The sequence below is a fragment of the Pelmatolapia mariae genome, linkage group LG9, assembly GCF_036321145.2.
Source record: "Pelmatolapia mariae isolate MD_Pm_ZW linkage group LG9, Pm_UMD_F_2, whole genome shotgun sequence".
In the NCBI taxonomy this organism is placed as follows: Eukaryota; Metazoa; Chordata; class Actinopteri; order Cichliformes; family Cichlidae; genus Pelmatolapia; species Pelmatolapia mariae.
The window spans coordinates 20439740-20452487 of record NC_086235.1 but is presented as its reverse complement, the minus strand read 5'-3'; the positions used below and the strand labels follow the sequence as shown (position 1 = coordinate 20452487).

The 12748-nt window shown below is 40.4% G+C and overlaps 2 protein-coding genes across 3 annotated transcripts in view; both read left to right on the top strand.

Annotated features, from left to right (window-relative positions):
* The first annotated feature begins 237 nt into the window (after positions 1–237).
* Positions 238–6422, top strand: cpa6 (carboxypeptidase A6). Its single transcript, XM_063483212.2, has 8 exons — positions 238–305; positions 739–840; positions 921–1025; positions 2905–3015; positions 3460–3550; positions 4756–4958; positions 5139–5223; positions 5488–6422. The coding sequence occupies exons 2-8, from the start codon at positions 751–753 to the stop codon at positions 5700–5702; spliced, it is 900 nt and encodes a 299-aa protein (XP_063339282.2). The 5' UTR covers positions 238–305; positions 739–750; the 3' UTR covers positions 5703–6422.
* Positions 6423–8577: 2155 nt separating this feature from the next.
* arfgef1 (ADP-ribosylation factor guanine nucleotide-exchange factor 1 (brefeldin A-inhibited)) overlaps positions 8578–12748 on the top strand; it is a 53578-nt gene continuing 49407 nt past the window's right edge. For both annotated transcript variants that reach the window (XM_063483717.1, XM_063483716.1), the window contains exon 1: positions 8578–8908. In XM_063483717.1, coding sequence (XP_063339787.1) covers positions 8785–8908 — 124 coding nt within the window. In that variant the 5' untranslated portion in view covers positions 8578–8784. The remainder of the gene's footprint in view (positions 8909–12748) is intronic.

Here is a 12748-nt window from a genome sequence, read left to right as displayed (position 1 = left end):
TTCTGTATTCTTTAGATTACATTACTTATGTTTCCCTTTGGCTAGTTCACACCCTCCTCTATCTTTGTATTAACTGTCTAATAAACCATACACCATACAGTCAGAGTACCAAATGTGCCGATGGGAAACATGCTACAGTGGTTATAATGTGTACCATGTTTGTCTGCTTCACTCTCTTTCATTCACGCAGGGTATTTATCTCCAATCTACAGAAGGAAATTGAAAAGCAGACGGGATATCGCTCCTCTCGCAAGCGGAGGTCAGAGGCTCAGTATGACTACGAGGTTTACCACTCTCTGGAAGAGGTAGACATGAAGCCCAACATCTACCTACCTATCTGTCATTCCCCTCTGCTCTCTAATCTATTGCACCCACAAGGTAAACAGAAAACCTCTCTAAGGGTGCTTTCTCTCAATTACACAGTTCCACATGTGTCTTTCCCACGGCCTCGCGCTTTCACACACCGAGACGTGCGCTCCACTTCAGACACTTCACAGCTTTAGAGTGTTTATTTTCCCAGGTTGATCAGGCTCCTGGTTTGCAAATCTTTCAAGCCCTATGAAACAGCATAGCTCAGAGGACAAATCTTTTGTCCTTTGAGCTTTTATCCTCTCCCTCACTGTACAACACACGTTTACAAAGCACACAGATGTGCAATAATGCATAGTAATTACTTCTGAAAATTATGTAAACAAGTCTTTTAAGATCCACTTCCCTACATTATTTCCTGTCCCTCAGATCCAGAGCTGGATGTTTATGATGAACACAACCCACCCCAATCTGGTTGACGTGTTCTCTGTTGGGAAGTCATATGAAGGAAGACCGCTTTATGTGCTTCAGGTAGGAGAGGAGGCACATTAAAACTAAGAAACACACTGTCTTGTCCAAATCTAAAGCTAACAATGCTCGTGTCCCGTCAGCTAGGAAAGAAACGTCGTCTCCAGAAGAAAGCTGTGTGGATCGACTGTGGTGTTCACGCCAGAGAGTGGATAGGACCTGCCTTCTGCCAGTGGTTTGTCAAAGAGGTGCTTTTAAAGTAGGAAGATTGCTTTTAATTTATGGAAAGAATTTTCTTTGATGTATGCGCGAAAAGTGCCTCAACAGGAACACAATGTATATCCCGCCGATTGCCTGCTGTAGATCATCATTCAGGCTATCTGTGACATATGGTCTCTTCATCAAAGCGCCAACATCTGTTCACTTGTCATTTACAGCTATCCAAATACTTAAGAAAATACTTTACAGCTAAAATGCTGGAAATAACACAGGCATTTACGCAAGTTCCTTTGCACCCTTAAAGTCTCCGTGCTCTCTGAAGTGAGGACGGTACCAGACCAGAGCCAGACATTAACTGCAAGAACATTTAATGGCTCATTTTATAATGCTTAAATGCCAGATGAGTGGGATTTTCAACACGGTCCAGCACAATAAGTGCCAGAAAGTAAAGAAAATTAAAGGAAAATCTGTTATCTGTAAAGTCAGAGCGCTGACTTCAAGTGAATTCCAAAGGATTGTTTTGGGTGTTTTTTGAGTGATAATGTTACCTGTGAGGTGCATTAAAACCAGCTGTTTTAAAATCCTCTTATTTTGAGGTGTAAATAACTGCTTAAACATCAGCTAGTAAAAAGTGTATTACACTGAACCTTACCGTTCACAGAACAATGATTTGTTGCATTGACATTCTCCGGTATGATGGTTCAGTTCAAATTTGTAGAAAGGCAAAAGTCAAATACATGACTGTTTCACCTTAAATGGAGTCATGATGAACGGAAATACAAATGTGCTGTGGTGTAGTGACAGAGGTAGGCCACTGGAGGTCAGGGTGCCATCTTTGTTCAAGCCTTAAGCACATTAACCTTGGCCTCAGTCTGGTTAAAAGGCAGGTATAAGCAGCATTAGCCCAGTGCCCAGGTCTCATAGCTCCAATCCTCTTATGCTGTCAGACTCAGATTATCTCAGTTGTTTGAATGCACAATAGATAATGAGCCTGAATACAATATAAAAAAGATACACTGCTCAGAAATAATTAAAGGAACACTTGATCATCACAGTGTAACATAAAGTCATTTAAATATCAGTTTATGCAGTCAGGCTGCAGAAACCTTTGTGAATCAATTTCACTTGCTTTCATGCAAATGAAAGTGACAACGAGTGCACCGGAGAGGCAAAAACAAAGACCACCCCCCAAAAAAGAACGAGTTTGCAGGTGGTAGTCACAGACATTTGCTCTCTCCTTATCCCTAATGACTGATTTTTCTCCATTCTTGCTTTTTGCTAGCATCCCTCCCACTTATGGTAGCATGAGACAGTACCTGCAGCCCATTCGGCTTGCACAGGTAATCCGGCTCCTCCAGAATGGCGCATTCACAAAAGAGGATTAGGGTCACTGGGGAAAAAAGTGTGGACATCTGTTTTTTTCCAGAATTTTGGAAAAGAAAACGCCCCAAAAAGAGAACAAGTTTGCAGGTGGTAGTCACAGACAGGCAAACGCAGACAAATTGAGGCATCTCTAAGATGTGCTCACTGTGAGGCTGCTCTGGCAAATGGCCATCAAGCATCCTTATAAGTTTCATGGAGTTTGAATCTCAAAATTTGGTCAGATACATGGACGTGGAAGTCATTTTGTGAGGCGTTGGCAGTGCTCCTCTCGGCCCAAAGGAGCAGTTACTAATCCTGATGCCCTTCCACAGCCCTGTCCAGCTCTCCTGGTATCTTCTCCACATTGAGACTGTGCTGGGAGACACAGCAAACGTTCTTGTGATGGCACGTATGAACGTGTCGCCCTGAGAGAGCTGGGCTATCAGTGCAACCAGAAGGGGCTGCAAGTACCGTCTCATGCTGGTTGCCTCTTCAGTTGAGTATGTTTTATAATTACACTGGACTTACATTATATTATTATTACAGGCTATCAGCTCATACCAATATGACTCTGTGATGACGAGACTACTGAACCAGCTCAACTTCTACATCATGCCTGTCTTTAATGTGGATGGATATCGTTTCAGCTGGACTACGGTACTGTAAGCTTTTCTGCTGGTCTTTCTATATGTACATTTTTGAGAGGAAGCTTTTCTTAGAGGGGAAGCACATTTTACATTTTATTGCATTCTTTGGATTGCTTGCTAAAAACAAGGCAAAGAAGGGAAGCTGGAAGCTTGTTTTTTTCCACCTACAGATTGTTATAATAATTTTAAAGAAAGAAAAAAATGTCTACGTGAAAACAGGAGAAATAATAATGCAATTTGTGTTATTACATGTTATTATGCTGCTTTATTTATGTTTAATTGTCTACATTTATTGCTGCATGCAGGAAAAATGAACCTGTTCCCATAACTATTGTTAAGCAATTAACCCACTAGAGCTGAATGAGCTGGATATTTGTGTCATACTGGTTGTTCAGATGTGTTTTACTGCCAGTGGACAAGAACGTTTTGTTTTTTTTGTTTTTTTGGCCTGCAGGATCGGTTCTGGAGGAAGACACGGTCCAAAAATCACAAGTTCCACTGCAGAGGAGTGGACGCTAACAGAAACTGGAAAGTAAAATGGTGTGGTAGGTATAATAACACCTGGCAAATCTGACTAAAAGTATATATGTGCCCATATGTGCGTAGGAACAACTACATCCATTTGTTCTCATTTATTCTCTAGAGGGTGAGGACATAGGCTGAAAATAGAATAAAGTTTTTTTTGTGATACATACATACAGACACACAGGAGTGGAAGATTTCTTTATACCTGATGAAGAACATCTCTTCAAGGGAACGCTCGGTCATACCATACCATGAATTCACAGCATTTAGAGTCCTTTAGAGCATATGACAATTTGAGAATATGTGCAAAATATATGATAAAAGTCTGGAAATGGTGTGAGAAATGTACCATAATTAAATGAATTATAGTCTATTTGATTAGTCAGTAATGGACTGCTGTAAAAAGGCATGAAACAAGACAGAATGAGCCCAAAGATAGCATTCAGTCTGATTGAAATTCATGGTTTTTCATTTGCCTCTGCTATTTATAGATATATTTAAGAAGGACTTTCAAGTGTAAATGTACATCATGATAATTGAGCCTTAGAAAAAGTATCCCTGAAATAAACTTTGAAATATGCTTTTGTTCTCTCCCACAATTTCTAAAGTAACAAACACATTTCAGACTAATACTAGTCACCTTAGAAGCCCTTTTTACTATGTAGTTTTAAAAATATGGCTTTAATTAAAACCAGCATGTGTTCAGATGCTTTTCTGTTTGCTTTTTTTGGGTCAAGGTGAGTCAAATAAGGTTGTCTGTAAAGGATTATAATGTGATCATATTTCAGTCTGTGTCTTTATTAGTTCCCCGTCACGCTGGCATTTGGTTTTCTAGACTTTTCCAGTCTTACTGACCACCCAAAGAGCTTTACACGACAAACCCCATTCATCCATTTACACACATTCACACAGCACTTTATTCTGTGCTCTTAATGCGCTCTAAAGCGCTTTTTTTCCCTCTCACATGGCCACACGTGTGGCCGATTTAGAATCACCTATCAGCCTAACACACTTATCTTTGAACTGTGGGAGGAACGCACACACGCTCCACGCAGCAACACCGCAGGAAAGTTTGTGGCAACAATGCAAACTACTGCTCTACTTCCATTTCTTTACACTTACTGCTTGGTCACTGTTGCTGGATTAAGGATGCCACTTAAAGCATCCTGGTATGATTAGAAGATATGATGACGTGGTTTCATCCTTTCTCCCTTTGCTTCCCCAGATGAAGGTGCTTCTTCTCATCCGTGCGATGACACGTATTGCGGTCCCTTCCCCGAATCTGAACCTGAAGTCAAAGCTGTCGCTAAGTTCCTGCGCAAGCACAAGAAACGCGTGGAAGTATACATATCCATTCATGCCTATGCACAAATGCTGCTTTACCCATATTCCTACAAGTATGCCACAATCCCCAACTTCAACTGTGTGGTAAGATATCTATTGCTTAACACTCAATGAGTTTTATTTTTTTAATTAATCTGAGAGAGCTGCTTATGACCTATCCTTTGATAGTGTTAAAGAAATTAACCTGGTAAAGCTGATTAAATCTTATTGTGAGTAAATATACAGTATGTGAGATGAGCTGGCCTTCTGCTTTCATGCATCCAGGAGTCAGCAGCTCACAATGCAGTGACAGCCTTGTACTCTGCCTATGGCGTGAGGTACAGATACGGACCTGCCTCCACAACTCTGTGTGAGTTCCTCGAATCCTTCTAATATTGCGCTCTGGCAATGGAAATGAGCTGTTATTCATTTTAAACTTAGGAGAAAAATGCCAGTTTTCTAATTATACAAGATCAATTCAGAGTTGCCTTGAATGTTGCTCTAGAGAGGAGCGACATCTAAACGCTGACCTGCAGCAACAGAAATGAAACACTTGTAAAATCAAAGCTACTTAACTTAAGGTATTCCTGTTTTAAGCTTTCCTTACCCTTGTCTATTTTGCACTTCCTTACAGATGTCAGCTCAGGAAGCTCTATCGACTGGGCATACAGGAACGGGATCCCCTACGCATTTGCATTTGAGTTGAGGGATACGGGATATTTTGGTTTCCTTCTGCCCGAATCTCTAATAAAGCCAACCTGCACTGAGACTATGAGAGCCGTGAAAGCCATCGCATCAGGAGTGCTGAAGAAGTGCAAGCCAGATAGGGAGAAATTTCCATATATATGACCGCACCCTCCGACTTACCTATCTTAGCACCTAATATTTTCCTGAGATTTCATATTCCGCTCAGATGTTATCAGGTGACGAACCGACAAAGATCCTCGGAGCGTGAATTTGAATTTGTCGTTCATCTTATTCTCCTTTTTCTGATAAGAGCTGATGGTGATGCATTTTTGTGTGCAAAAAAACAAACACTAAAAAAAACTTGAACCCTACAGGATCTTTTAAGTAATGCATCTTTAAAAAAAAAAAAGTTTATTTTTTACAGTGAATAGTGGTCATGTGATCACTTATTATGCTACAGCAGCACTTTTATGGTAAAGATAAAGCTAATATTTTTTATGTCTTCCAAAATGTGCTTTATTAAATACAAGTTTAAAAAGAACAACATCTTTAAGCCTGTTTTTATTCTGGTTGTTGTTTTTTATTCTAGGAAATATTCTTACCAAGTGCCACTCTAGATTTTCATAAAATGCGTAAAAACCTTTATTACTAATAATAAATATGTTCAAAGTGGTTACAAACTAGCACAAAGCATATGTATAAATTTCAGTGTAGATCTTTTTGATACCATTTTTCTCTCTTTCATTTGGTTCAGACTGACATTTAGAAAGAATGACCTGTGACCTCAGCAGCTTACTGTGTCATTACTCAGGCATGGAAAAAGACAGTGTCTGAAATGTTTACTTGTACTCGGCTATGTTCTTATCATGAGATCTTTTTAAGTGTCTGACCTGAATAAACATTGTTTTATAAAACAAAATATATTTTTTGTAATTGAATTTCTGTCTTCTTTGCCTTTCTGCTTGTCCGCTTTTACAGGTGTACATTTTGTTTTGGCCTATTTTCATTTAGTTTGGCCTCTGGCTGCAACTGACATCATTAGAAAAAATTCATTCCTAATGGCTTTCATGCAAACATCTACAAGAAGGTTAAAGGTCACGCTTTCAGCCCTCATTTATGTTCTGTCAGTGTTTTGCACACATACTCGTCGCCATGTTTGATGATAAACATCATTGTAGTCAGCAGATGTTTTTAATGAATAACGTTCTGACCTTTTTTGATTTAACTAATAGCATTTAATGATCGATTCAAACATCTGCCTCTTATTTTAGTTTCTTCGTAGCCAGTCTGCAGATTCTGCAGCTCTGCTCTTATTTATGGATTCAGAAACGTTGGGACTGACACGCGGGACAGTCCGATCCGAGTGAAAGTGAACTATACCGCCCACAACTGCCAAATCTGTGTTGTCAAATTGCCAGATTTCCTGGATGTGTTGCACTCTGCTAAAGGCTGTAAAATGCAGTGTAGCACCATCTAAATGTGTGGATATGCACAGTTATGTATGAGGTAAGGCATAAGCAAAATACCATGAAGATTAAATTGACTGGGAAATTATAACGGAAATTAACCACAGACAAATAAGTTGCCATGTGCAGGGATTTAAAATTGCTCCGCCACCAAATATGAAGCCTGCGATCACTCCTGAACTGATTTGATACATGAGCAAAACAAAAAGCAGCAACTTGAAATTGTCTTTTTTTAAGGTTTTAAGTTCTGCTGAAATCTTTAAAGAAAACTACATTTGCATTCATTCACGAGTAAAGTGTGTTAACCCCCTCCTCCAAAAAATCAGTGGGTCCTTACAAGGATGAAAATCAGATGTATTTACACTGTATTGTTTCTAAATGTAGAGTTAAATGGGTCCGATTAACTGAGAATCCCAAAAGGATCGACTTCAGTTCTGTTTGAGTTAACTGTATTATGATCCCTTCATAGGCTACTACACACTTACTACAATGGAAACGTTTAACAAAATGCCCACAGGGATACCACGCACAGGTTTGCTGTAGATCATGTGCATGTCAGAGGAAAGTTATGTTTTATTCAACAAAAGACAGCAAACTCTTCTGCTTGGTGGTTGAAGGCACTGCGGCAATATGTTACGCCAGGGTTTTTACACATAGGTTTAATACGACCATGAAGGTTTATATGCAAAGACAGTTTTGCCTCTGTATACCACCACAGTGAATTTTAAAATCAAACTATCAATATGTGACTGAAATGCATTAATTACAGACATTCCTATACATTTAATATAAAATTATTTGGACAAACTAATATCATTTTATATATGATGCTTTTAATACTTAATACTCTAATACTTTGCAGCCTTAGTGTTGTGTTTCCTCTCAAGCTGCTGCTTGTTTGTGGTTCTTCCTGCATTCAGTTTGGCATTTAATAACAAAAAAGAAAAAAGCTCTTCTTGGTGGAAATTAAGTGACTGAATTGGCCTTTAAAGAACATCCCATTTCTTTGATTTGAGAAACTCCTTGATTGCTTTTGCAGAATACTTTGGGTCATTATCCACTTGCTCTGTGAAGTTGTGTCTGATCAGTTTTGCAGTATTTGGCTGAAGCAGAGCAGAGAGCGAGATAGAGAGCCTTTTACACTTCAATTCAATGAGCTGCCCAGTGCATCAGACTACTGATCTGGCCACGACTGAAGCTTTTCCTGTCTCACTTATGGGTTTATTTAGGTTCCCAGTCCAATGATAACCTCCAATACCTGCGCTGTAATCTCTTTGGGCCTCAAATGTGAAATTCCACTGAAAAGGTATTAATTTTGAGCTTCTGAAACTTGGCAATTTTTTTTAATGGCTATAATTCCTAAACATTTAATGCAATTTTTGTGTAAAACCCCTTTAAATGAAGTCTGCTCCTCAGTGACGGTGCACAGAACCAAAAGTACAGAAAAACTGTCTTGGTCTAACAAATCGTGGATCTCAGGTGTACATGAATGTGCAGAGAAAGCTCGGGTGCAGGGCCACTCTCATCTCCGTCCTCACTCCCTACTGCCTCACTGCGGCCGTTCTCAAACGTACGTGACGTCGTTTCCTCTCTCCAACATGGCGCAGGAGGCAGGTCGTTAATGGCAATCTGAGGGATTTACCCCACCTTCTGTGTTTATTTATGTTTGTCTGTTAGGGGCTCTGCGGCTGACATTACTAAAGGAATTACATCTCTGTTCGAGGAGGCTGCAGCCCCCCTTGGGACCAGGCACACCTCGCTCCAAATTCCGGTGCGACATGTTTGAGGGCAAAAAGACGAAAAACATGTTCCTTACACGAGCTTTGGAAAAGATCCTGGCCGACAAGGAGGTGAAAAAGGCTCACCATTCCCAATTGCGCAAAGCCTGCGAGGTGGCACTAGGTGAGTTGTGTTGTTTTAGCGTCACGTTGTTGCTGTCTTGGACTCATTGATTTAGACACGTCATGCACCCTTTCACTTATTAACCGGTTATCCTGCAACAATGTCGCAGTGTTTGGCAAGGCACCGTGTGCTTTTCGTTTATTACAATCTGGCTCTTACTCCGGTCTTATTGCCCTGCGTAAGATTTCAGTAAAACCTATGCATTTAATTGACGTGGCACAGGCTCCGTGGAAATGATTCCGTATAAAACACGGAAATGGTGCAGGAGGGGTGGGTGTTTGCAACGCCGAAGCGATGCTGCGAAACTAGTAGCGATGTGAGCACAGGCCGGACATCACAGGGGAAACAAAGTTGTTTAAGGCTGTGTTTCTCTTTAGTCATCACCCTGACACACAAGCACACTCCATATATTCGTCGAGCGTAAACTGTGTTTCTCTAAACTACATGATTTCACCTCATTAAGGTGAGATGTTTGCGTCTCTTCCTGGTACAAAGTGGCCGTGCCCCGGTCAGTACAGGAAGGGCTGAAGACTTTTTTTTAATTTACTTTTATTACATCTGTTATTTATTAACCGAGGGTGGCCTCGTCTTCTCTGTAAAACTAGACAATGAAGTCGACTTGGCGAGAAGCTTGAGGTTGACAGTTGTCAGTAGCACCTTTATGCTAGGAATGGTGTCATTTCTAGGGGTGGAGAGAAGATAATTTCCGGTTAGTACAAAAATAAAATTACAATTAGAAGGATTTATACGAATCAAAGGGGAGCATCGCTTAATACAGCCTATTAATGCTTAATACACGTTATAAATTGTACTTTCTGTTTTTATAAACGTGTTTTTTCGCAATAAACCCAAGATTGATCGGCGTGCTATCTAATTAACTGCGCTTTTATTTTGAAATGAACGTCACTGCACGTCTGTTTGACCTTCTACTACAGGCGTGAGCTTCACTAACGTTTGCTAGCAAGTGTGTCTTGGGAAACATGACCTTAGGGGTGATAATTAGTGGTAAATGTAAATTTTGTAAAACATTATTTACAACAAGGAAATTCACCCCGTAAAACATATATTTTTTCTCATGTTGGAGTTAAAATTAGCTCTATGCAGGCTAGGATTTTTTTTTTTTTTTTTTTTTAGTTTTTTCCTGGTGAGTAATATGACACAGCTAGAGAAACAAAGAGTCCTGTTGTGAAGCAGCCAAACATCCTACCTGTCCCAACAGTGCTGCCTTTATCAACACGTGCAGCTGCTGAAGGCTTTTGTAGTGGCCTATAGGCAAAATACATGCAGCATATTTGTTTAGAGTCTGCTGTGGTGTTTTGTGAAGCTAAACCACCCACATGAATTATATAGCTTTTTGTGCACAGAGCAGCAACATGGTGTTAATTCAGAATAGGAAGCTCTATGTTGCATGGCCTTAAAGCAGATGTACACAATTTGCATGGTGCTGTTCCTGTTATTAGTGGACAGTCGGTGTTGTTTCTTCATCTGGGGGGCTTAGGGACTTGATCTGGTGATGTCATCAGTTGGTACTGATTGTCCTTTGCTTCTGATTTTCCTGCTTACCTCGAGGGTTTGATTAAAATGTAGACATTACAGCTGTGAGACAGAAACCAAGCATAAACCATGTGTAGTTTACACGGGCTATGTTTATTCATAAACCATTAAAGTCACCATGGTTACTGGCTGGCATATAGCATTTTAGCAGCTACATTTGTTCACTACAATATGTTGTCATTCTGATTTAAAAATCGCTGGTTAACACTGAATCCTACTTAGCAGTCAGTGGCGGTGAATCTTCTTTAAAAAGAAAAAACAAAACAAAAAATAAAACCTTTTAACATCCCAGTGAAGCCGTACATGGGCGCTATGAAATACGAATCTCTGCAATAAGCGCAGTTGTAGCGGCGATGCAGTAGTGTATCAAAAACAACTGGGTGACCCAGTATACTGCTTGACTTACATAATCCCCTTTAGCTCTTGGAGCTCTGAGACATCTCTGAGAAAGTGCCTGTGCCACACTCTCCTCTCTGCTGTCACTGAAAGTCTTCCTGTTTCACATGGTCTCTGTTAAATACCCGTTATTTTCAGCGTTTTTCCGTCTGCAACACAAGGTATCAGGAACAAGCTAAAAAGAAGCTACCTTTGCAAACAGTTCACCCTCATAACTCCCAAAGTGAAGTTCCTCCTGCATTATCAGTGTCACTCGGCAGTTCACAAAACTATATCATCTCAGTTTTCTCACATTCTCCAAAGTGCTGCTTTAGCAGGGCCCTATTATCTTTGGATCTCACTGTCGGCTTCTTTGAGAGGAGCTGTCTGGTGGCAAAGAACAGTTAACTCAAAATATCAAAGGCCCTTAGACCGTATATGCACACTACCTCCTTGAATTCGGCTCAGGCTTTGGTTCATTGTTGTCACAAGTTTCTATTTTCATGTGATTGGATCTGGTTGGTCTCATTGTTTTGTAAAGCCAGCCTCCTCTTTTCCTCGAGTAGCTCTTGTGGCCTTTTGGCTGGTGAAAGATTGGTAATGTGAATGTACGCAGCAGTCTAAACCAGGGGGGCTCTCTTCACGCCTCACTGCTAAGAAGAGGGAGCACTTGTTTCCACCTGAGCAGTTCAGTCCCGCTGAGCACAATGCTCATTATCTCTCCCCTTAGGGGTGTATGATCTGAGGGTCAGCTGCAGAGGTCACAAGAAACCTGTTGCCGATGAAGTCCTACAGAGTTACCTGCCAGCCAAGGATGAGTGAGACAGAAACACTGTGACTCAGTCAGGGATGTAATTTTTTCGGTGTTTTTGTCAAATTTGATTGTAATGTAATACACAGTCACTCATTACCACAAAATCTTAATACATTGCTATACCAACATTGGTAAAAGATGAGAATAGTGAACTGTGTTTGAGTAGAGCTCAATCAGTACTGGACGTTTGGGGGGAAACTGCTTTTTATATATTGACCCATATGCTTTACATTGGGGCAAAGTTAAAGCATCCTATGGTGAACACCCTGCTACTTACTTAGCCTTTTTCATGGTGATGCTATCCTGCTACATGTGCTGCAGACAGTGCTGAGGGCAATCCATGTTATAATATGGATACAATTGAGATATATCTAACATAGCACTGATGCTGTGACTGGCCAACCTTTGGCTGAGTCCATTTAAAAGAAAATTAAAGACATCTGGCCAGCTGGTTCGGTCATGTTAAAAATGATGGTTTCTCTGTTAATGTGTACTATTACTTTGACTTCTCAAAGGTACCTGTACTTTCCTTTACTGCTCCTCTGGCACATAGTGGTTAATAAACATTTAATAGTCAAAATCTTTCAAGAGAAGCTTGTTTAATATTTACCCAAAGTCCTGTGCTACTTAAAGACATCTAACATATATCAATATTTTTATTACTCCAACAATGACTCATGAAGTCAACATGATTAGGAAATGTTTCCTGCTTATTGACTGAATTTTTGCTCCACTACAAGGTTTAATTTGGACCAAACAAAAAACACATTTCCAGCCAATGCCACTTCACTTTGAGCTTTGCTGTGGCAAATATTTTCCCTGTCCAAGGTCAAAAGAACCTTGAATGAAGCTGTAAACAGAGACAAAATCAGCAAGAGTTTGCAGGGTGTGCTTTTGCACAGAGCTCAAGGCCGCCGCTTGCATGGACTACCTTCTCTTTAGTGCTGACCGGGAAGCCAACGGGACAAATGTACCTCTGATCATTAAGATTGGTGGGCACGTGCTCCTCCGCGATAAGCTGCACCATAGTCGCCACATGCTCAACCGTGATAAACACAAGGTTACGAGTGGTGCCGTCTGTTAATTGGGGTTTTTAA

What these genes read in the sequence shown, in the direction of transcription:
- cpa6 (XM_063483212.2), top strand. Translation starts at nt 751, where the DNA reads ATGTTTATGATGAACACAACCCACCCCAATCTGGTTGACGTGTTCTCT. An exon ending in ATCGTTTCAGCTGGACTACG is followed by an intron (nt 3,016 to 3,459) that starts GTACTGTAAGCT and finishes TTTGGCCTGCAG; the next exon opens with GATCGGTTCTGGAGGAAGAC. An exon ending in ACCTGCCTCCACAACTCTGT is followed by an intron (nt 5,224 to 5,487) that starts GTGAGTTCCTCG and finishes ACTTCCTTACAG; the next exon opens with ATGTCAGCTCAGGAAGCTCT.